Consider the following 21081-nt stretch of genomic DNA (forward strand, 5'->3'; position numbering starts at 1 on the left):
CCCAAATCCCCTGGATGCCCAAAGCACAGTTGGGTGATTCACACAGTATTTGTATTATCATCCTGACAACTTATAGTCCTGGCATTTAATGGGCCCTGGGCTGGTTCACCCTGGACTCTAATACCCAACCTCCCCTCCTCTAAGCAATCATGGGAATCCTGCGTGAACCCCAGTACTACTGGTAGTGAGGGAGGTGGGGGGGGAGCAAAGGGTGGCAAGAGAAACACAGTACTGCTATTTCCGCTTCCAAAATAAATGACTGGGCTGCAGCTGGGCGGAAGGGTCACGCTGCTTCCTCTTGCCAAGAAAAGCATCATTATGAGTGGGGAGCTAAGGCCACAGTGATCTCCCAATAGGGAAGCAGTTCTGAGTCAGGAGGGGTCCAGGGCTGTGTGAGGAGGAGAGGACGCGACAACGGGGGACACACCAAGGGGGGGGGACACACCATCAGTGGCTCCTGGCTTCCTCCTCAGCCTACCTGGAATATTGCTCTGGGGCTCGATGCCAGCAGGGAAGTTGGTATTCTCAGGAATGGAATGGCTGTAGTCATCTAGGGGAGGAAACTCGGCCGGAATCTCTGTGTGTCGTGGCACTAACACAGGAGGTAGAACTGCCCAGGGAACACAGAGATGCTCAGTAACCAGGCCAGGCTGGCTGCAAAGCCACCCCTTCACCCCCGCCCCACCCCCAGAGTCCCGCAAACCCTCCCAGCAAGGAGAAGGAGGTGGGGGAAAGGCCTTTAAACCCTAGGCAGTAATGGTGGCAGAGTACCTGGTGTCTCCACTCTCTGGTAGTGGTAAGGGTTCACGCACACCTCGTCTTTCTTCATATTGAAGGCAAACTCACACAGCTCCATGGCCCGTAGCTCGTGGTGGCTGTGCAGGTCGGGCCATCGCCACAGACGGCAGTAGATGACGTGAGGAAGTCCTTTCCGGTGAGACACCTGCAGCCGGCCATCCAGGGACCTGAGGGGGAAGGAAGGGACAAAAAAAAATTAAGGAATCAGTGGAGCTGCCTTCTCCTAAGTCCAGCCCTGAAGACGTATGAGCTGCTCCTTCATGCCTGCTCAGGTGAAGAGGCTCAGGAGAGCAAAACCGTTCCTGCTAAATGGACCTCAGATGCAAACAGACCCACAAGAAAGAAGACAGAGGTAAAGAGGGCCTAGCATCCAGCCACAGAAGGACAGGCACTTGGCTTGTATCCCACCAAAGGACATGGTACCAATTGTGTGGCCATGCTCAGGAGGGGTGACCACAGGAACAGATAAGAGAGCAGGTACAAGACACAGCTGGGGTGGCAGGAAGAATGGAGGCTGGATGGCTTGGAAGGCTATGATAAAAAAAAAAAAGTCTGCCCTTTTGCTATAATCAGTAAGTGGGCTAGGCACACACACATGCACAAGAACACCTCTGTATGTGTGTGTGAGTGAGTGTGTGTGTGTGTGCGTGTGTGAAATAGGCCCCATGATCAACAAGTTAAGGGGAGCAAGACGCATGGGAAAGGGGAGTATAGAGAGAACCCCATCAAAGATGACATTGGTTAAGTGTTGGCAACTCATGCCTGTAATCCAAGATACTCAAGAGGTTGAGACAGGAAATGCGCTAGTCCATGAGACTCTTATCTCCAATTAGCCATCAAAAAGCTGGAAGTGGACGTGTGGTTCAGATGGTAGAGTACAGGTCTTGAACGAAAAGGCCAAGAGTGCAGGGCCCTGCGTTTAAGCCCCATTCCCACACAAAAGAGGTGACACTGCCTTTTTCACAAGCAAAGTCCATCCTAGGTCCCCCATACTTAGTGGCACAGTATTTCTAACCACTGGGCAGGGCTGGCAGAGACACAATGACCAAGGCCCCCCAAGATGGGTGTGGCTAAACAACACTGACCCCCTCTCTGTGAAGGAGAGGCTGATCAGATGCATCCAGATACATCAATGACAGCAAAACAAGTCCAGCTGACCTCCAAGCCCTGGTCTGAGAATAGGGGAGGGAAGGGGGAAGGGCAGTATTGGACTTGGTCATAAAGGCTGATGGGGAGCTGCTAAGAACATCTGGAAGGATGTAATTAACATCTGTCCCAGGAGCCCAGGACCAAGGACCCTGATAGCTGAAACACAGTAATTACCAAGTAGAACAAAGAGGATAGCTTAGGACTCATCTAAAAGGCACGGGGGGGGGGGGGGGGGGGAGGGGGACTGCCAGATGTGGAGTCCTATGGTCAAGGAAATCCTGGCAAGGCATGAGGTCTCTGAGATCCTCAGTTTCCTCAACTCCAGACTGCCTGGGGCTCGGTACCATCTGAAGAGGCACTGGCAAGCCCCAGGCAATGGGCACCATCCTCTCTAACCCCGCTCTGGCCCACAGGGACGGAGGCTGGGTTGATGGAGGGAGAAAGGGAGAGTGGGTAGCGGTGTGGGGGAGAGAGTTACTCAGCTCTTCTCGCTTTCTGGCAAAGCCACTGAACACCCAGAGATTAGGGAAGTGGCCACGGGTCAGAGTTTGACAAAAGTCCCAACAAAGGCTGGCCTGAGGCTTCTGCTGGGGAAGGCCCTAGGGAAAGACCTCAGGCCACAGAGGAGCGAGTGAGGGAAAGTGAGATCGAGGGAAGGGGGGGAGGGAAGGAAAGGGGGGGGAGAGAAAGAGAGAGACAGAAAAGGAGAGAAAGACAGAGAGAGAGAGAGAGAGAGAAACAGAAAGAGACAGAGAGAGAGACAGGTAGATCGAGGAGGCTAGGAGTGTGCTTTTTTTTGAGGCAATGGCCCTTTGGCTATAGGAATAACGATATAGAAATTATTTCAACTATCAACAGTTGATTTATTATTCATGTATTTGTCTATCTAATTATTGCCCTGGTACTGGGGCTTGAACTCAGGGCCTGGGAACTGTCCCTAATTTTTTCACCTAAGGCTGGTGCTATATACCACTTGAGCAATACTTCCACTTTGGATTTTTTTTTTTTTTTGCTGGATAATTTGAAATAAGAATCTCACTGACTTCCTGTGTGCAGGCTAGCTTTCAACCTCTGGGCTCAGCTTCCTGAATAGTTTAGGGTAACAGATATGAAACGTTAGGCACTCAGCACTTCACATTGCATGATATATATTACAATGTGTTCATAAACTACTTTGTTGAAATCCTTTTGCATAACTAAAGATAATTTTATTTTTTTATTTTAAAAGAGAAAACTACTGTCATGAAGGCAGTGTGATAATGGTGCCAAGACTAACACTAATAGACCAGTAGAATCAACAAAAGCCAAAGACACATGAACAACTGATTTTCAACAGTGGAAAAACAATAGTCTTTCAAGATATGATGTTACATCAACTTGATAACTACAGTAAGAAAAAAATAACTGCAAGCATAGCTTCTACCTCTGTACAAATTAAGTGGGAAGCTTAAAACTTACAAGAAAACCACCATGACCTTCCTGGGACAAAGATTTCCCAGATAATGCATCAAAAGCACAACCCATGAAAAAAGTTAATTATTTGACTTCACCAAAACTTCAGCTTTTGCTAGTTGAAAAAGACGATAGTATTAAGAGAACAACAAAAAAAGGTAGACAATATACAGGAAGAAATGATTTGAAAAGCACATTATCTGATAAGGACTTGCTTCTAGAACAAACAACTCTAAAAGCTCAATAGGTTTTTTTGTGCATATTCTAGTTCTGGAGCTTAAATTCAGGACCTGGGCCCTGTCCCTTAGCCTTTTCACCTGAACCACAGGTCCACTTGCAGTTTTTGGAGTTAATTGGAGATAGGAATCTTATAGACTTTCCTTTTGGCTTTGAACTCCAATCCTCAGATCTCAGCCTCCTGAGCAGTTAGGAATACAGCCACTGGCATTTTGCTTCAGTCATGGCACTTTTAAGATGCATTTACCCAAGAGTAATGTAAGCAAATATTGAAAGACTTGTACATGAATAGATCAACGCTGTGATATATATCGATACAAATACTATTCAACCACTAGAAAAAAAAAAACAAAGGACTATTGATACTCCAAACACTGTGAATGGAGTTTAACATAATTATTGTGAATGAAAGAAGCCAGAAAAAAATCTTTATGGAGGAATTTAAAGCAGAAATGGAAAGTATAGAGTAATTTAAAGTAGAAATACAAACTATTGCTTAGGAACAGAAAGCAGGTCAGTAATTCCCTGGCGAAGCCAAGGAGACAGGATTACCAAGAAGTACAGAGAAACTCTTGAGAAACAAAGTTTCTGTGTATTTCTTTGCTATGGTGCTTTTATAAGAATATGCATGTTGAAGTATATGAATGCCCGTGATGGTTCCATGTATGCAGGACCAAGTTCAAACTTCTGAGCAAGCCTTCAAAGCCTGCAGCTCTGGCTCCTGTGATCACTTTTCTTTCCTTGCCTGGTCTCCTCGTGCTCATGTACAACTGCTGCTGTCCAATTCTGAGCCTTTGCCTATAGAAGGTTCTGCTTGGCTTTACTTTACCTGACCAGATCTATTTGTTCTACATGGTCTGTCTGAATATGCTTCTATGAAAAGCATTCTGAATCTCCGTACAGCCTCTAAGAATACTGGTATCTTCTATTCACCCTTAGTCTTCTATCTTCTTCCCATTAAACATAACATAATGTTAGACTAATGATAACTGAAAAAAGTCTTTATGTACTATTGCTATAGATAAGACATTTTAAACTTGTATCAGCTTATTTATTTTGCATATTATATAAGCTACACATTATTATTATTTATTATTCATTTGTAAATCTATAATTTAAGTTTGTGTATTCTGTATGTCTATAAACTAGACAGAATTTGGGTTACTTGCCTGAGACCATACAACTGATAAGCACTCTAATAAATCAAGATTCAAATTTTAAAAAAAAGAATATGCATGTTGAAATTCACCAACTTGGGTAGCTTAAGCAAAAATGGGCTAGAGTATGATTCAAGTGGTAGAACACCTACCTAACAAACACAAAAACAGAACTGCAGTTCAGAGCCAGCCCAAGCAGGAAAATCGGAGAGAATCTTATCTCCAGTAAACCACCAAAACAAAACCTAGAAGTGTAGCTCTCAAGTGGTAGTAGAACATCAGCCTTAAGCAAAAATGCTAAGGAATATCAACCAGACCTTGAGCTCAAGCCCTAATGTGTGTGTGTGGGGGGGGGGGAGGATAAAAATAAAGAAGACAGGGCAGGCAGCTCATTTGCTAATCTTCTGGTTCTGGTTTGAAATCTGGACTGCCCAGAACCTTGGTCATGTTCCTTGCTCCTCCCTGAGTTCCCCTAAAATACACAGCAATGTTACCCAAAATAAGAAGGGTGAACCGGAGTTTCAGCGCCTGGATGGACTACAGAATGTGTTCTGTGTCCAGAACATACCCTCCCCAAGTCTGGTAGGGCACCGAGCCCATTAAGTAAATCCAATAATTAAATCCTAATTCTGACCTGATGTTACCAGAAACATGTCCAGCTGCTGAGAAGGCCTTTGGTCCTAGCCAGGCCTGCGGCTACAGCGCCCAGAGGCACCCCTCCCTCTAGACACTCATCCCTCTCACTTCCCAGGGGCTTCCCTCATGAGAGACCCCTCAAACCTCCTCCTCCAGTAACTCTCTCCAATCACTGACAGAAGGTTTTCATCTTTAAATAGAGTCCTCACTAGCCAAACAATTTCCTGTGGCAGGAAATTAAGTTTCCTCCCATTGGCTCCAAAATGTCCCCAAAATGGTGGCGGAGCCACAGCTAATAACGGCTCATGTCCAAAGCCAATGGTGATCTGGGCACTGGTGGCTCATGCCCGGGATCCAAGATACTCAGGAGGTTTTGAGATCGGCCAAGGCAGGAAAGTCCTGTGAGATTCTTAGCTCCAATTAGTTACCAAAAAGCCAAATGTGGAGGTCTGGCTCAAGTGGCAGAGTGCCAGCCTTGAGCAAAAGAAATCTAAGGGACAGTACCCAGGTCCAGAATTTAAGCCCTCAGACCTTCTAGAAAGATGGACCATGAAAAGGCCTACTTCCCTGGTCCATGAGGCTTCTGAGGCCCGGGTGCTCCATTCTTGTAGTTCATTCATGTGCCAAGAGCAGGGGGTAGCTCTCTTTCCCATGCTTTGGCCAGCCCTGGCACAAGGGCAGGCACAAAGATGAAAGCACTGAAAATACTGCCCACCAAGAAGAGGTGCTTGATTTGGGGACCAAGTGGTCAATCCTGAAGGGAACACATGTGGACCAGGATCCAATCCCTTTGGAACACAGTCATGTCAAAGTACCCTTTGATCTGGGCAGAGAGTGATGATGGGCTAATTCTGAACTGTAGGTAACAAATCAGAGACCCAGTGTTCAGATGGCATGTGCTGGTACTCAGGAAGCTGAGATCTGAGGATCCTGGTTTGAAGCTAGCCTGGGTAGGGAGGGAAGTCTATGAGATTTTTATTTCTAATGAAGCAGCAAAAAGCCAGAAGCAGAGGTGTGGTTCAAGAGGTAGAGTGTTCCCCTTAAGTAAAAAGACTAAGGGACAGAGCTCAAGCCCTGAGTTCAAGCACTAATACTAGAAAGAACACACACACACACACACACACACACACACACACACACACACACACACACACACACACACACGTACATACATCCTTGTGATGTAACTAACACTCCAATCGACTCTGTATCCACCTAAAAATCTACCATGGAGAATTGGGGCAGCTAGAAAACCCATTATGGAGAATGTGGGAAGCTTTTAACAGCTCTAGCCCCAGCTTGTTTGTGCTAGACACAGATGGCAGCATTAAGCCAATACCTTGTTCAAGGTCGCTCAGCAATTTATTGTAGCCAAGGAGACTACACTGAGTGCCTGTGGGAAAGAATGTATTAACCTCAAAAGTGTAACTATGGCCAAGTGCTGAGGTCTCATGCCTTTAATGCTAACTCCACAGGAGGTTGCGATCTGAGGGCTGTGGTTTGGAGCCAGCCTGTCACCATGCCACCAGACTGGCAATGCAGAATTCTGTGCCGATGACACTGATGAAATGTATGTGTGTTCACATTCCTGCCTCCTAACTAGAGCAGCGCAATATTTTTTGTCCTGCTGAATCGTAAGTTGTCTATAGGTCTTACTCTTCAACAGAACAAAAGTTTGGGGGGGTTGGTTGTTTTTTTTTAAGGAACTGAGCAATTGGCAACTCTGGATAAAGGATATAGAATGTAACTCTTTACTGATAATTGCTATGTGTTTCTGGCTAGTCCTGGGGCTTGAACTCAGCCTGGGCACTGTCTTTGAGAATTCTCAAGGCTAGTGCTCTACCACTTGAGCCACAGCATCACTTCTGGCTTTTTCTCATTTGTGTGGTACTGAGGAATCGAACCCTGAGCTTCATGCATGCTAGGTAAGCATTCTACCAATAGACCATCCTCCCAGCCTGAAAATGGCTATTTATATAATATTAGGATATAAAGCACCCCCCAGAAAAGCTAGTAAGAAAGAATATGAGGTCCTAAGTTCAAGCCCCCTTACTGGCACAAAAATAAAAGCAATGGAGGCTGAGGCTATAATTTAGCGGCTGAATACTTGACAAGCAAGGTCACAGGTTCCTTTGTCAGAATACAGAGAGGGATTTAGGGAAGGAATCCAGACTTAACACTGAATGTATACTACACCAGTCATTTTCAAAGCTTTTGACTTTCTTTCTTTCCCTCCCTTCTTTCTTTCTGGTACTGGGGCCAGATCCCAGAGCCTGGGCGTTGTCCCTTAGCTTTTTTGCTCTGGGCTAGCACTCTACCACTTAGCTATACACCTACTTCTAGCTTTTTCACGATTAATTTGGATATCAAAGTCTCATGGACTTCCTTGCCGCAGCTGACTTTAGACTATGATCTTTAGCCTCCGGGTACCCAGCTTCCCCTGGCTTTTAATACTATCCCCAGGCCCCAAGCGACTCATACAGTACAGGAATCAGAAACAGAGTCACCAGATCACTGAATTCAGATAGCTCTTCTCACCCTTCATGATTCAGCCCCTCCTTCCTGGCAGTATGATTTGCACACGTCAGTACTTACAGACTCCACACACACACACACACACACACACACACACACACACACACACACACACATGAGAGTGTGTGGGTGTGGAGATATATATATATTTTTTTTTTTTTAAGTTGGTTGTGGGGTTTGAACTCTGGGTCTGGGCACTGTCCCCGAACTCTTCAGCTCAAGGCTAGCAATTCTCCCACGTTGAGCTACAGCACCACTTTCAGTTTTCTGGTGGTTAACTGGAGATCATACCTGGGCTGGCTTTGAACCTCATGAACCTCAGATCTCAGCCTCCTGAGTAGCTAGGATTATAGGTGTGAGCCGGCAGTGCCCAGAGAGACTCTGCTTTTAAACGGCCTTTGAGAGATGCCTGATTTGTCCTTGAAGGAGTACAAGTACCACTTGAAGGAGATCAAAAGAAGATGAAGACCATGGAATAAAAGCGTTCCATTCCTTCTTTCTATGAGTACATGATGCTCCTTTAAGGGAAATACAATGAGTGTTGGTTTTTTTTTTCTTTGTTTTGTTTTCCTTATGCCAATCCTAGGGTTTGAAATCAGGGCCTAGGTACTGTTCCTGAGCTTTAGTGCTCAAGGATAACTCTCTACTATTAAAGTCACAGCAACACTTCTGGCACTTTTGGGGGGGAGAGGGGTAGTTTATTGGAGATAAAGAGTCTCACAAACTTTCCTGCCTGGGCTTGGCTTCAAACCACAGTCCTCAGATCTCAGCCTCCTGAGTAGCTAGGATTACAGGTGTGGGCCACCAGCACCAATTAGAGTGTTTGAGGAAAAGCAATGTATCAGACTGCAAATTGTAACTATGGCCAAGCAATGGTGTGTCTCATGCCTATAATCCTAGCTATACAGGAGACTGAGATCTGAGGACCACAGTTCAAAGCCAGCCTAGGCAAGAAAGTCAGTGAGATTCTTACCACTAATTAATCAGCAAAAAGCCACAAGAGGAGCTGTGGCTCATGGGGGAGAGCTCTGACCTTGAGAGTGCAAGATCCTGAGTTCAAGCCTCCATACTAGCAGGAGAGAGAAGAAGAAGAGAGAGAGAGAAGGGAAGAAAGAAGGAAAGAAGGGAGGGAGGGAGGGAGGGAGAGTCTTAAGACAAAGAAGGCTCTTTGTTTTCTTACCAATAAGAGCCAAACACCAAAAAACATCACTTCCCTGCCTGACAAGAGTAACTCTTCAAATCTTATCTGCCAGAGGGCCTACAACATTATTAGCTCACTTCATAACAAAAATAATTCCTATAATAGTCATTATAGTCTTAGTCATTGTTTTTCACTTTCTTCTATAAAGCACCAACCATTAAGCACTGAGTCTCCTCTCCCAGCCCTTTTTTCTCAGCCCCGCTCCCAGGCTCCCACCTCCTGCCCTCAGGTCTGCATGAATCTGGGGCCCCATGAATCACTTCCGGTGGGCAGGCTGTACACTTGGGGGAGGAGTTTTCTTTTTTTTTTTTTTCTTCCTTTTTTTTCTGGAGATGATTCTCACAGACTTTCAGAGCAGGGCAAGAGGAAGAACGTGGTGGCAGCGATGGTAACGGACTGCCTTATTTTACCCAAACAAACATCTTGAAAATTGCCAAAGACTTAGGGAAAATATCAAGAGAGCAGCACAGGGGCTGGGAGTGTGGCCTCATGGTAGAGTGCTTGCCCAGCATGCACAAAGCCCTGGGTTTGATTCCTGGGTACCACATACACAGAAAAAGCCAGAAGTGGTGCTGTGGCTCAAGGAGTAGAGTGCTAGCCTTGAGAAAGCCCAAGGACAGTGCCCAGGCCCCTAGTTCAAGACCCACAACTGGCAGAGAGAGTCCAAATGTCCCCTAGAGAGGAGCCTGCTTCTTAGTGGAAGGGTAAGGGAGACTGCTCAGAGATAAGTGTCAAGTCTAAGGCCAGGAAATGAGAAGATGTGTTGCAGATGTGCTGACAGCTATGTTGCCTTTGTCAGATCCAACCTGGACACACAAACCAGCCCGAGGGAGACTGCAATCCACCAGACACGCCATACCTTCAGCCCCCTTTCATGAGAAAAGCTAGAGACCACGAAGAACAACATTTCCCCAAGAATCCTTCTGAGAGCAGCAGTGTGCTTTCTTTCTACTTGAGGAGCACTGAAGGACTCAAACAGGAAATGCAGATGTTAAAGTAACTGCCAGTACTGAGGGCTCAAACTCAGGGCTTTTCCACCCAAGGTTAGCTAGAATTATGAGCATGAGCCACCACTACTTGGCTTGGACTGTCTTTTAAGACAGCCAGATGCCTGGATTTTCTAAGAGAAGACAATAAAAGCTCAGAGAGGCCAACTGTCTTCCCAAGGTTACACAGCAAGGAGACAGCAGACTGAACCTCTGCACACTGCTTACTGGGTCAGGTGGCAAGCCTACAGGCCCCACGGCTTTCCCAGCTAACCTGGGTGTTGGGATTGGGTTCTTAATCTCTTCTTACCCTGGGTGACCACAGGCGAGGTATTTGGCACCTCCTACCTCCAGGGATGTTCTGCCTTCATGAGCAAAAAGGGGCTACTTAGAAGGACCAAGGGCTTCCCGTGATGATCTGTGCACATGAAGCCCTTTCACCACTGAGAAATGCTATGCTGGCTGACAAGCCTGTCACCGTCACCTTGTTCTCAATACTGTCTAGTGACACCGCCCACCAGCCAGCCCTGATTTTTGTTTTATTCATTATCTTTTAAGTAGTTGTACAAAGGGCGAAAGTTTCCATTCAAGGTGTCAGTGTGTGAGCACAAACCACCTTGATCATTGTCACCCTTCTGTCATTCTCTTCAACCCCCACTTCAAGATTAGGTATTTGACCCTGGTTAGGCAGTTAAGGACTGAAGGCAACTAAGACAAAGAGCCATGTGGCTGGGGAAAACAAAGAAAGGGCATAAATCACCTTGTTTCTGCCCAGGGTTCCAGGTCTTGGCACAGCAAAGGGCTTATAGACTTGAAGCAAAAACAGAAGGTAAGCCCTCCTACCTCTGTCCAGGAAGGTCGGGGTCTAACACGACACCTACAATCCAATCAAAATCGCCCCCGACAGTAAGGAATCGCTGCTTACCAAATCAAAGCAAAGATCCATCCCTTAACATGGAAGAGACTAAGGACCAATTATCTAGTGAGAAGAGACAATCATCTGGATTTTCCCTCACGGGGTGACAGGGGAGTCTGCTAATTCTTCCTTAAAAAAAAAAATGTTATTGTTGGGATAATGTTTAGAGGGGTTTCAGTTACATTCATCAGGTAGCAGGTGCATTACTTCTTGCACATTCTTCTCATGTTATTGTCCCTATTTCCCTCCCCCCCCACCCTCCCAATCATCTTATTTCCCCCTACCTTCCCTTTCCTATTTCAAATAAACAAATAAACGTATAAACAATATACCAGGTCACAAAGTCAGATACAGTAACAATGTGAGATTAACCATCAAGGAAAAAAAAAAGAGAGAAGAGAAATAACACAGTACATTAAGAAAACAATCACACAAGGTAAAGCTCTTGTTTCCATATCCTAGAGTTCATTTCATTTAGTCTCATCCTACATGACCTTGTGTACATCAATTTTGAGCTATTGTAATCCTCTGCTAGGACAGTCCGAGATGTGTACTAATCATTACAAATATGGGAAACCATTGATAATTCTTCCTACTTTGTTTCATGGGTTTCCCTTCTAATAAATTTATTCTAACCTTCTAAGCTTAAATGCTCTCCGGCTTTTATTTTAATTTTTTTAAGGCAGAGAAAAAGACTCAAATAACTCTTGGACCCATCCCTTCAAGTCCCCTGGTTTTAATTTTCACATATGTCTATTGGATATTATGACCTGCATTCACATTCATCCTCCCTCCCTCCCTCCATTCCGCCCTCCCTGCCCCTGACCTCCGCCTCTTCCTGACAATGCATGCTCCAGCTAGCTGGTATTCCTTTTTTTTTTTTTGTCGGTCATGGGACTTGAACTCTGGGCCTGGGCATTGTCCCTTAGCTCTTCAGCTCAAGGCTACTGCCCTACCTCTTGAGCCATAGCACCACTTCCAGTTTTCTGGTGATTAATTGGAGATTAGAGTCTCTTAGACTTTTTAAGTGCCCAGGCTGGCTTTGAACCGCAATCCTCAGACCTCAGCCTCCTGCGTAGCTAGAATTACAGGCATGAGCCACTGTGCCTGGCTAGCTAGTATTTGTTTGTTCAACTGTAAGTTAGTTGCTGAAAGGCATTACACTATTAGAATCTTCCCCCTGTCCATACTTCTGTCAGCTAATGTCCGGTGAAAGATAGGTGTCCACCTGGGAGACAGCAAACAAATGTTAAAGGGACACAAAAAGACAGAGGGAAACTTGAGGGTGATGGCTATGCTCACACCCGTGGCGTGCCAGAATGGCTCTGGGAGTGTACAGGGAGGTCAAGAAGCCAAGCTCATTAAATCACAGTCTTTAAATGGGTCCAGGGACCAAGCACTGGTGGCTCATGCCTGTAATTCTAGTTACTCCGGCAACTGAGACATGGAGGATCAAGTTTCAAGGCCAGCCCAGGCAGAAAAGTCCACAAAACTCTATCTTCAACTAACCAGCAAAATGCCACACAGAAGCATGGCTCAAGTGGTAGAGTACCAGCCATGGATAAACAAGCCAAGGGAGAGAGCACTCGTGTGAGGGTGGGTATGCACCCACACCCACACCCAATAAATGGGTACAGTTAACTATATGTTAATTATAAGTTAAATGTAAGTGCTTCTATAAAAAATTCAAGTGTTGATGGGGGCTGGGAGTTTGGCCTAGTGGTTAAAGTGCTTGCCTAGCATGCATGAAGACTCGGGTTCGATTCCTCAGTACCACATACATAGAAAAAAGCCGGGAGTGGTGCTGGGGCTCAAGTGGTAGAGTGCTAACCTTGAGAAAGTCCAATGAGGACAGTGGCTAAGCCCTGAATTCAAGCCCCAGGACTGGCCAAAAAAAAAAAAATTCAATTGTTATTATAAGTGTCATGTGCACAGGTATTACAGTTTCATAAGCAAAGAGTATACTTCTTTTTGGACAATTCACCCCTTCCCTCACTCTCTCTCTTATTTTCCCCCTGCCCATCTCCACCCACAACTTGCATAATTTATTTTCAACATAGTGTCTAGTGAATACCACTCCTGCATTTGTGTATCCTTTACCCCTCCATTTCTGTGCCTCCCTTTGCCCCCCCAGACAGATAAATGAACAAACAATATAAAAGGAAAGCAAAAACAGCAAAAAGGAAAAAACCTGTATCCACTTCCTTGATTTCATTTTGATACATACTATTTCATATGATTGGATGTATACAGAATGTTTATTTTTTAAAAAAAAATCCAAAACTCTGAAAGGAAAGCCAATTGGAAACTTAACTTTTAAATGCAACAAAACAATCAAGAGATTACAGGTGTTCCCTGTTCACTGCAGAAAAAAAAAATCGGAAAAGCTGTCAGAACACCAGTGGTCTTACAGTAGGTCATACATTTAAAAATGTGTGATAAGTATAGACATGGAATTTTCCTAAAAGAGGAGTTATGGTTTACCCAGGTGCTGGTAGTGCATGCCTCTAATCTTAGCAACTCAGGAGGATGAAATCTGAGGATCACAGTTTGAAGCCAACCTGAGCAGCAAAGTCTATGAGACTTATTTCCAATTAAACCACCCAAAAGCCAGAAGTGGAGCTATGGCTGAAATGGTAGAATGCTAGCGCTGAGCAAAACAGCTTAGGTAAACACCTAGGCACTGGGTTCAAGCCCCAGGATACACACACACACACACACACTCCCCTCAGTGGAGATAGTCTACCAAATGGCAAACTTGCCCATGACCCCATGGGAGAAGCCTGTCCAGCTGCGACATGTGGACTGCCTGGGCACAATGCATCCAGCAAAGTGACATCAGAGAAGAGGATGTTCAAAATCTAGGCGTGAGCTAGACAAGTATGTGGGTACTGAGGCTCATGTGTTCCAGGACGGCGTGGGGGACCACCTGAGGTCCCACAAACCTTCAGGACGATATCACAAGCTTACTTTGTACGTTCTTTTCTCCTTTGATTGTGGTGGTTAAACTAGTCCCAGCGTCACCTAGTACACAGGGGCTTATACATCCTACAAAGCCACAGCCTCACAGTCACTGGGCCTGCGAACCCTTCTGCTCTGGCTCTGAGATGAACCAGATCAGCCAGACATCAGCTCTTCATCAGAATGCCTGACAATCTAGCCAGCTGCTCATGGCTCACGCCTGTAATCTTAGCAACTCAGGAGACTGAGATTTGAGGATCACAGTTCGAAGCCAGTCTAAGCAGACTCTTATCCCCAAGTAACCAACAAAAAGTCAAATGTGGAGGTGTGGCTGAAGTGGTAAGAGCATGTGCCTTGAGTGAAAATTTTAAGGAAGAGCATGAAGGCCTAAGTTGAAGCCCCAGTACTAGAACAAAAACAATGACATCACAGGGAGGAGAAATCAAACACCCAGCCCCACAAAATCTGCTCAGTGAGGTTGAGTAGACGGCTTATTCTCATCCCCCACCCCTTCCTCCTTACCTCTTTGTCTTACACACAAACACACACCCAAGTCTCCAGAGCGTGACAACCTCAGACCCCCCAGGAGGCAGTGACTAGAAAGAAATGCAGGGTGCCCCTCCCACTCTGCCTGGACCCCCACACACCCAGTGCATAGTCCTGGTGTCCTACAGGAAAGGGGGACTCCCAGCATTCACAGCTGAGCCCAGGGCCATGAGCCATGCATCTGCTCATTCACGGAGGGGATTTCCCCAGGAACAGGGCTTCCTGTGGAACCCACACACCACCCCACCCAGGGGAAGATAAAGCCGGAAGAACCTCAGCTGCCTCTGGCCAGCAACCTGAGGACAAATGAGAGGAGACTGTCACAGTGCCCAGGGCTCTGAAGTCACCATCTACTATGATTCCTCGGGGGACAGGGACTGGGTGTCTGTGGATGTGGAGGGCACAGGGCAGAAGGAAATGCAATGACAGATTGGGTACAGCCTTTCCTAGGATTGTGCCAGCTCCTAGTAGCCCTCACTTTCTCTGCTGCTAAGAAGTCCTGAAACAGAGAAATGAGAAGCCCTGAAAGAATCACCATCCTTTGAAAGCTCACCCTTAACTCAAAGAAGAAAGCAAGACATGCTAACCCCATCCTGACCCCATCTGACCCCTCAGGTGCCCTGAGCAGATCACCAGGAGAAATCAGACTGGAGACAAACCAACAGCCTCCGACACAACTGGCCATGGGCTAAAATTACACTTCTTAAAACATTTGGTGAAAATAAAAAACAGACTGAAGTAGCACATTTCTTGGCAACATTCACAAACTAACATTTGACCTGGTGCGGGGTGGGGATGGGGCGGGAGGAGGTATAAGCCTTACAGAAAAAAAAACCAAAAACCAAAAAACCAAAAAACTGAACACAAAAAGTAGCTAAAGCTACATGAACCAGAGTCACTGACTAAAAAAAATCAATGAGAGAATACAATCACTGGTACATAGATTTTTACCCAAGAAAAAAGAACAAGTAATGGCATGAGAGAAAAATTCTACAGGGGTAGAAAATCAGTTCTGAACAAGCAAGCAAGCAAACAAGCCAGAACCACAGCTAGGGATATGGTTCAATGGTATAGAATGTGCCTAGAATGATCCTCAGAACTAGAGGGGAAAATACACACACACACACACACACACACACACACACACACACACACACACACACACTGTAATGGTAGAGTATAAATATATACATATATATATATATGAATAAATAAATTACCTGGCAAGCTTAGCTGCCAAATTCTGTTTTGTTTTGGTAAAAACACTCACCCTGCTCGACCACCTGCGTGTGGTTTCATCCTTGTGGTTATTGACTGTAGACATCATAAGGTGATGTCATACGGTGATGACCACCTGAATATAGTTATGATCACCTGTGCATGGCGTTTACCTTTAAAAGCTCAGCCCCATTGAAGCTGGGGGCTGCTCGCTGTCAGCCCGGAGGTGGAGAGTGGAGAGTGGTTATTATGCTGCTATTGAAATGATTCCTGTGGGCCGGGAGTTTGGCCTAGTGGTAGAGTGCTTGCCTAACATGCATGAAGACCCGGGTTTGATTCCTTGGCACCACATATATAGAAAAAGCTGGAAGGGTGCTGTGGCTAACGTGGTAGAACACTAGGCCTTAAGAAAGCCCAGGGAGGGGCCGGGAGTTTGGCCTAGTGGTTAAAGTGCTTGCCTAGCATGCACGAAGACCCAGGTTTGATTCCTCGGTACCACATACATAGAAAAAAAAAAAAAAAGCCGGAAGTGGCGCTGAGGCTCAAGTGGTAGAGCTCTAGCCTTGAGAAAGTCCAAGGACAGTGCTCAGGCCCTGAGCTCAAGCCCAGGACTGGCAAAAAAAAAAAAAAAGAAAGCCCAGGGACAGTGCTCAGGCCCTGAGTTCAAGCCCCAGGACTGGCCAAAAAAAAAAAATCACACAAAAAGTCGGTTCACCAAGTGCTGGTGACTCTATTGCTGGGGGATTCGGGTCCCCTTGGATGGGATATTACAAATAATATCAGAATTAATGTTGTGGTAAAATGTATATGGGGGGAAAAATGACCCTAATAAAATGGGGGGTGGGGTGGGTATAAGACAAACTCCAGAACAAAACATGACTTATCTATTAAATGGACTTACAGGGCCCACATCTTTTGGTTAAAGTGCCACTACTGTGAACCTAATAGAGATATTTACTGAAGACAGGTGTGCTGGCACTCAGGAGGCTGAAGCAGGAGGATCTCAAGTTCAAGACCAGCCTGAGCTATACTGAGTTCGGAGTCAACCTAGGCTACATAATGATATCAAGAAAGATGAAGAGGGGAGGGCAAGAGAAGGGAATGGAGAGGCAAAAAAGAAAAAAGAACAGCTACTGCATAAAAATAATACAATAGGAAAATATTCTACACTTCTCCCTGTCCCATCCCTCGTAGTAGTACTGGGGTTTGAACTCATGGTGAGGGTATTATCTCCTCATCTTTTTCATTAAAGGCTGGCTCTCTACCAATTGTGCCTCAGCTCCACTTCTGCTGGTTAACTGGACATAAAAGCTTCACAGATTTGTCTGCTCTGGTGAGGTTTGAACCAGGATCCTGAGCTCTGTCTCCAAGAGTAGCTAAGATTACAGGCATGAACCACCAGCACCCAGCTTATCGTATACTTTTTCAAAAAGAGGGTGAAAGGACAACCCAGGCAAACCCACAAGACTGTACAGCTGGTCTATACTGCCGTCCCCAGCTTCTCAGAAGGAGCTAGAAACCTTTGTGATATACTTTCAGACCAGGCCCAGGGGGAGTGGGGCCACCACACCTGACCAACTAGCCTCCTGTGCAAACCCCTAAGAGATGGCATTCTAATCCCACCCCACCTCCAACCACCTGGGAGATACACATGAATGGCGGCCCCCCTCTCCTCTAGCTTAGGGCCTGCCTGCTAGAAAACTCAAAGACCACAGTGACTCCCCACCCCCAAATCTGGAGGAACTGGGCCTCCAAGGGCCATGAGCAATTCTAACCTTTACTTCTGTTTATTCTGTTTCTACAATAAACCTATATTGCAGCTGTGGTCAAAGAGGGGGGGAAAAAAAGAGTTCAAGGAAAAAACTGAAAGTCTTTCAGTAAGAGTTAGGCACTTTCTAGGTCCCAGTGGCTCATACCTGTAATCTTAGCTACTCAGGAGGCTGAGATCTAAGGATCACAGTTTGATGCCAGCCCGGTCGGGAAAGTTCTTGAGCCTCCTATCACCAATTAACCTCCCAAAAGCAGGAAGTGAAACTATGGTTCAATTGATAGAATGCCAGCCTTGAGACGAAAAGCTAAGGGACACTGCCCAGGCCTTGCGTTCAAGCCCCAATATGGGAACACACACACACGAACTCTGGAATGTATCTACACCCATGAAAGATCCATGGGACCCTGGGAACTAAAGGTGGCCAATCTCAAACTTATTTGCAATTAAGTTGGAGGAAGGATGTGAAGTTTTAAGTCAAATAACTTTATAACTACAGAATTCTTTTCTAGAAGTTGGGGGATGCCCCCGCCCCGGCTCTTAAAATACTTAGGCCATTAATCTCCATCCTCACCATTTGGCCTGCTGGTTCAAACACATTCCACAGTTATTTGACTTTACAAATAGTAGGCTGGGAGAGCATGGCTGGGAAAACACACGAATTTCAAAGGAGTAAAAACCTGTCAGAAAGGAGAAAAATCTCAAGGGTAAACAAACAGGAGGCCTCCACAAAAATCTGTAAAAGTCTGGTAGAACTAGGTACAAGACTCACTTGCTTATTTCAGCTTTCAGCCACAATGAAAACAAGTGTGTTCACGCACACTCATGCACACGCACACCAACAGTCATGCTGGACTGAGTATTGGAACTAGCAACAGAAGCAGCTGAGAAAACCAGAGTTCAAAGTACTTTGCTATGTAAACACTCATGAAATTCCTGGCTTGTTGACTATCTATACAGCAATGTATTAACTTGTCTCTGTCTTCCTAAGGTTTTTTTTTGTTGTTGTTATTATAAAGGGAAAAGGTTATTTTTCAAAAAAAAATAAATAAGTAGAATGGAAAGTGAAAGAATTACTTCGAGGGGGTTAAATGACACAAGAGGCTTTGTAAGAAGTTTCTGGTGTCAGGGAGATGAGTTAAAAACGCTCCCCTCTCCCCTCTTCTCCTCTTCATCTCTCCCCTGCCCTCTTAGCAGCTGAGCTTGCAAGAGCAAAGCCAGTGGCCAAGATCACACAGCCAAACAGGGGATCTCCTGGACAGGCAGATAGACTCCTAGTTCAGGCAGGAAGCCAATCTCTCTCCTTTTATGGGGGCCATTACCTCTCCCTTATAAGCCCTCTTTTAGTCTTCATGGTACCCAAATCTAGACTGCTAAACCCTTGGTACAGCTTTCCCATACACACCGTTCCCTGCCATTTCCTTTTTCGGTACTGTCTCTTGAACTGTAGCTTAACTCTAGCTTAGCTTTTTCCACTCAAAAAGTGGCCCTAGCCAGGAGCTGGTGGCACATGCCTATAATCCTGCTTACTCAGGAGGCTGAGATTGAGGTTCAAAGCCAGCCCAGGCAGCAAAGGCTATGGGATTCTTATCTCCAATTAAGCGCGCACACACACACACACACACACACAAAAGCCAGAAATGAAACTGTGGCTCAAGTGGTAGAATACTAGGTCTTGAGCACAAAAGCTCAGTGCCTCGGGCCTTGAACTTAGTTCAAGCTCTAGGACCAAAAATATATAATTAAAAACTATAAAGTGGCTCTAGCACTTGAGTCAAAACCAAACAAGAGGGTGAAGCCCTAAGTTCAAGCCCCAGTATCAGCACAAAATGAAGGGAGGGAAAGAAAAACAAAATGAGAAAGGAAAAGAGGAGGGAGAGAGGGAGGGAGGGAGGAAATGAGAGATGGGAAAAAGAAAAGAAGAGTCATAGAAACTAGACTACAGTTAAGTTCAGCAAGGGAGTTGGAGAACTTACAGGCAAGTTCACCCAGTCCTTTAAGATAGAGTTAGGGGAGGGGGGAATCCTCACATCGAGCCCTGGGAATTCCTACCCCTGGCTCTGTCTCACACATATACTACTGGGAGAAATAACAGGAGGGCTTTGTCCCAAAATGAGCCAGGAGATGGCTCTCCAAAGGCTGTTCCTATGTCCTGTGATGGTTTCAGTGACATCTAAGGCCCAGACCATCTGAGACCAGAGAGAATGACAAGGACCAAAAACTTCCAAACATGGACGTGTTCTCCTTTCCTAGTCCCAGGCCCATTTCATTCACACAACAGCAGATTCCCCAGCACAGTGGGAGGGGCTGGCTTGGGAGGAGGTAAGTAAGGTATAGTAGAGGAAAACAATAAAACAAAACCAGGCTACTTGCAGGAAGGGAAGACTGCTGCTCTTCAGGGAACCTCTGCCCCTGAAGGGAGCATCCTTCATTCATGCATTTATTCATGTTGTGCCAATATTGGGCTTGAACTCTGGGCCTCTTGCATAGCTTCTGCAACTCAAGGTGGGCACTCTACCACTTGAGCCACAGCTCCACTCTCCCCCCCCATTCTGTTTTTTGCTAGTTAACTGGAGATAAAGAGTCTTACAGACTTTTCTGCCTGGGCTGGCTTCCAACCACAATCCTCAGATTTCAGCCTCCACTTTAGATTGGGCCTTCGGAATCTGCTGGGCTGATCTCAGGTGACAGGCGGCAGCGTGTGACAGCTAGCTAGGGCCTCTGCCTATGGGCTCAAGAAAAGTATGCTGTGTGACCCTGGCTAAGCTGCGGCCCTCTCTAAAGCTTAGTTACTTCACACAGAAAGGGAAGAGTTAGAAGGGATTATTTTTGAGATCCCCGCCAGATTCCAAACATTTCTATTTTCTAGGGAATAGAGCGGATTCTGTCAAAGACTTGAGGAACAAGCAAAATAACTCTTGCCCCTCCTCCCCTCACCCCCATCTGCTTCTGCTCCAGTTTGGTGTGTGGGTCCTGATCTTTCTAATTTGTAATTAATTACAAGGAGCTGCACTTACACATTCATTTTGGGCTCACAAATGGAAAATCTAATGACTTCGTAAATTAATTTCAGATTTGACTCCATAGTTTCTTGGCAATAAGGCTCCGCTTTGTTTTCCTTCTCATTGTGTTTGGAGGCAAATGGAAGGCTCAGTCCCAACACACTCCCCTAAAAAATGCATTAAAATTCCAATTAAGTTTTTCAGGGGGGAAAGGGGGACCCAGCAATGTAATATTGGTATCTGGGGTAACCTTACGTTACAGGGAAGAAGATTACGGCTATAAACTGGAAGGGACCCAAATGGACCAAATGGGACATGCCTTTTCCCCTGGCAAGAAAAGAAAGAAGTGGTCTAGAAGGGCTTTTCTCATTTCCAGGAGTTCAGCAAATGTCACTGAGTTGCGTTTTGGGTTTTTGTTGTTGGGAGCGGTGGTTGTGGAGTTTGAACTCATGGACTGGGAGCTGTTCCTGAGCCTCTCTGTGCTCAAAGTTAGTGCTCTGCCACTAGGACCACAGCACC

The 21081-nt window shown here is 45.7% G+C and overlaps 1 protein-coding gene across 2 annotated transcripts in view; it reads right to left on the bottom strand.

The window, feature by feature from the left end:
* Smad3 (SMAD family member 3) overlaps window positions 1–21081 on the bottom strand; it is a 107273-nt gene that overhangs the window by 22200 nt on the left and 63992 nt on the right. For both annotated transcript variants that reach the window (XM_090358142.1, XM_090358141.1), the window contains exons 2-3: window positions 772–965; window positions 479–610 (exon numbers count right to left, since the gene is read on the bottom strand). In XM_090358142.1, coding sequence (XP_090214268.1) covers window positions 479–610; window positions 772–965 — 326 coding nt within the window. The remainder of the gene's footprint in view (window positions 1–478; window positions 611–771; window positions 966–21081) is intronic.

This window comes from Megascapheus bottae, chromosome 25 (genome assembly GCF_031878675.1).
Source record: "Megascapheus bottae isolate mThoBot1 chromosome 25, mThoBot2.hap1, whole genome shotgun sequence".
NCBI classification, from domain to species: Eukaryota; Metazoa; Chordata; class Mammalia; order Rodentia; family Geomyidae; genus Megascapheus; species Megascapheus bottae.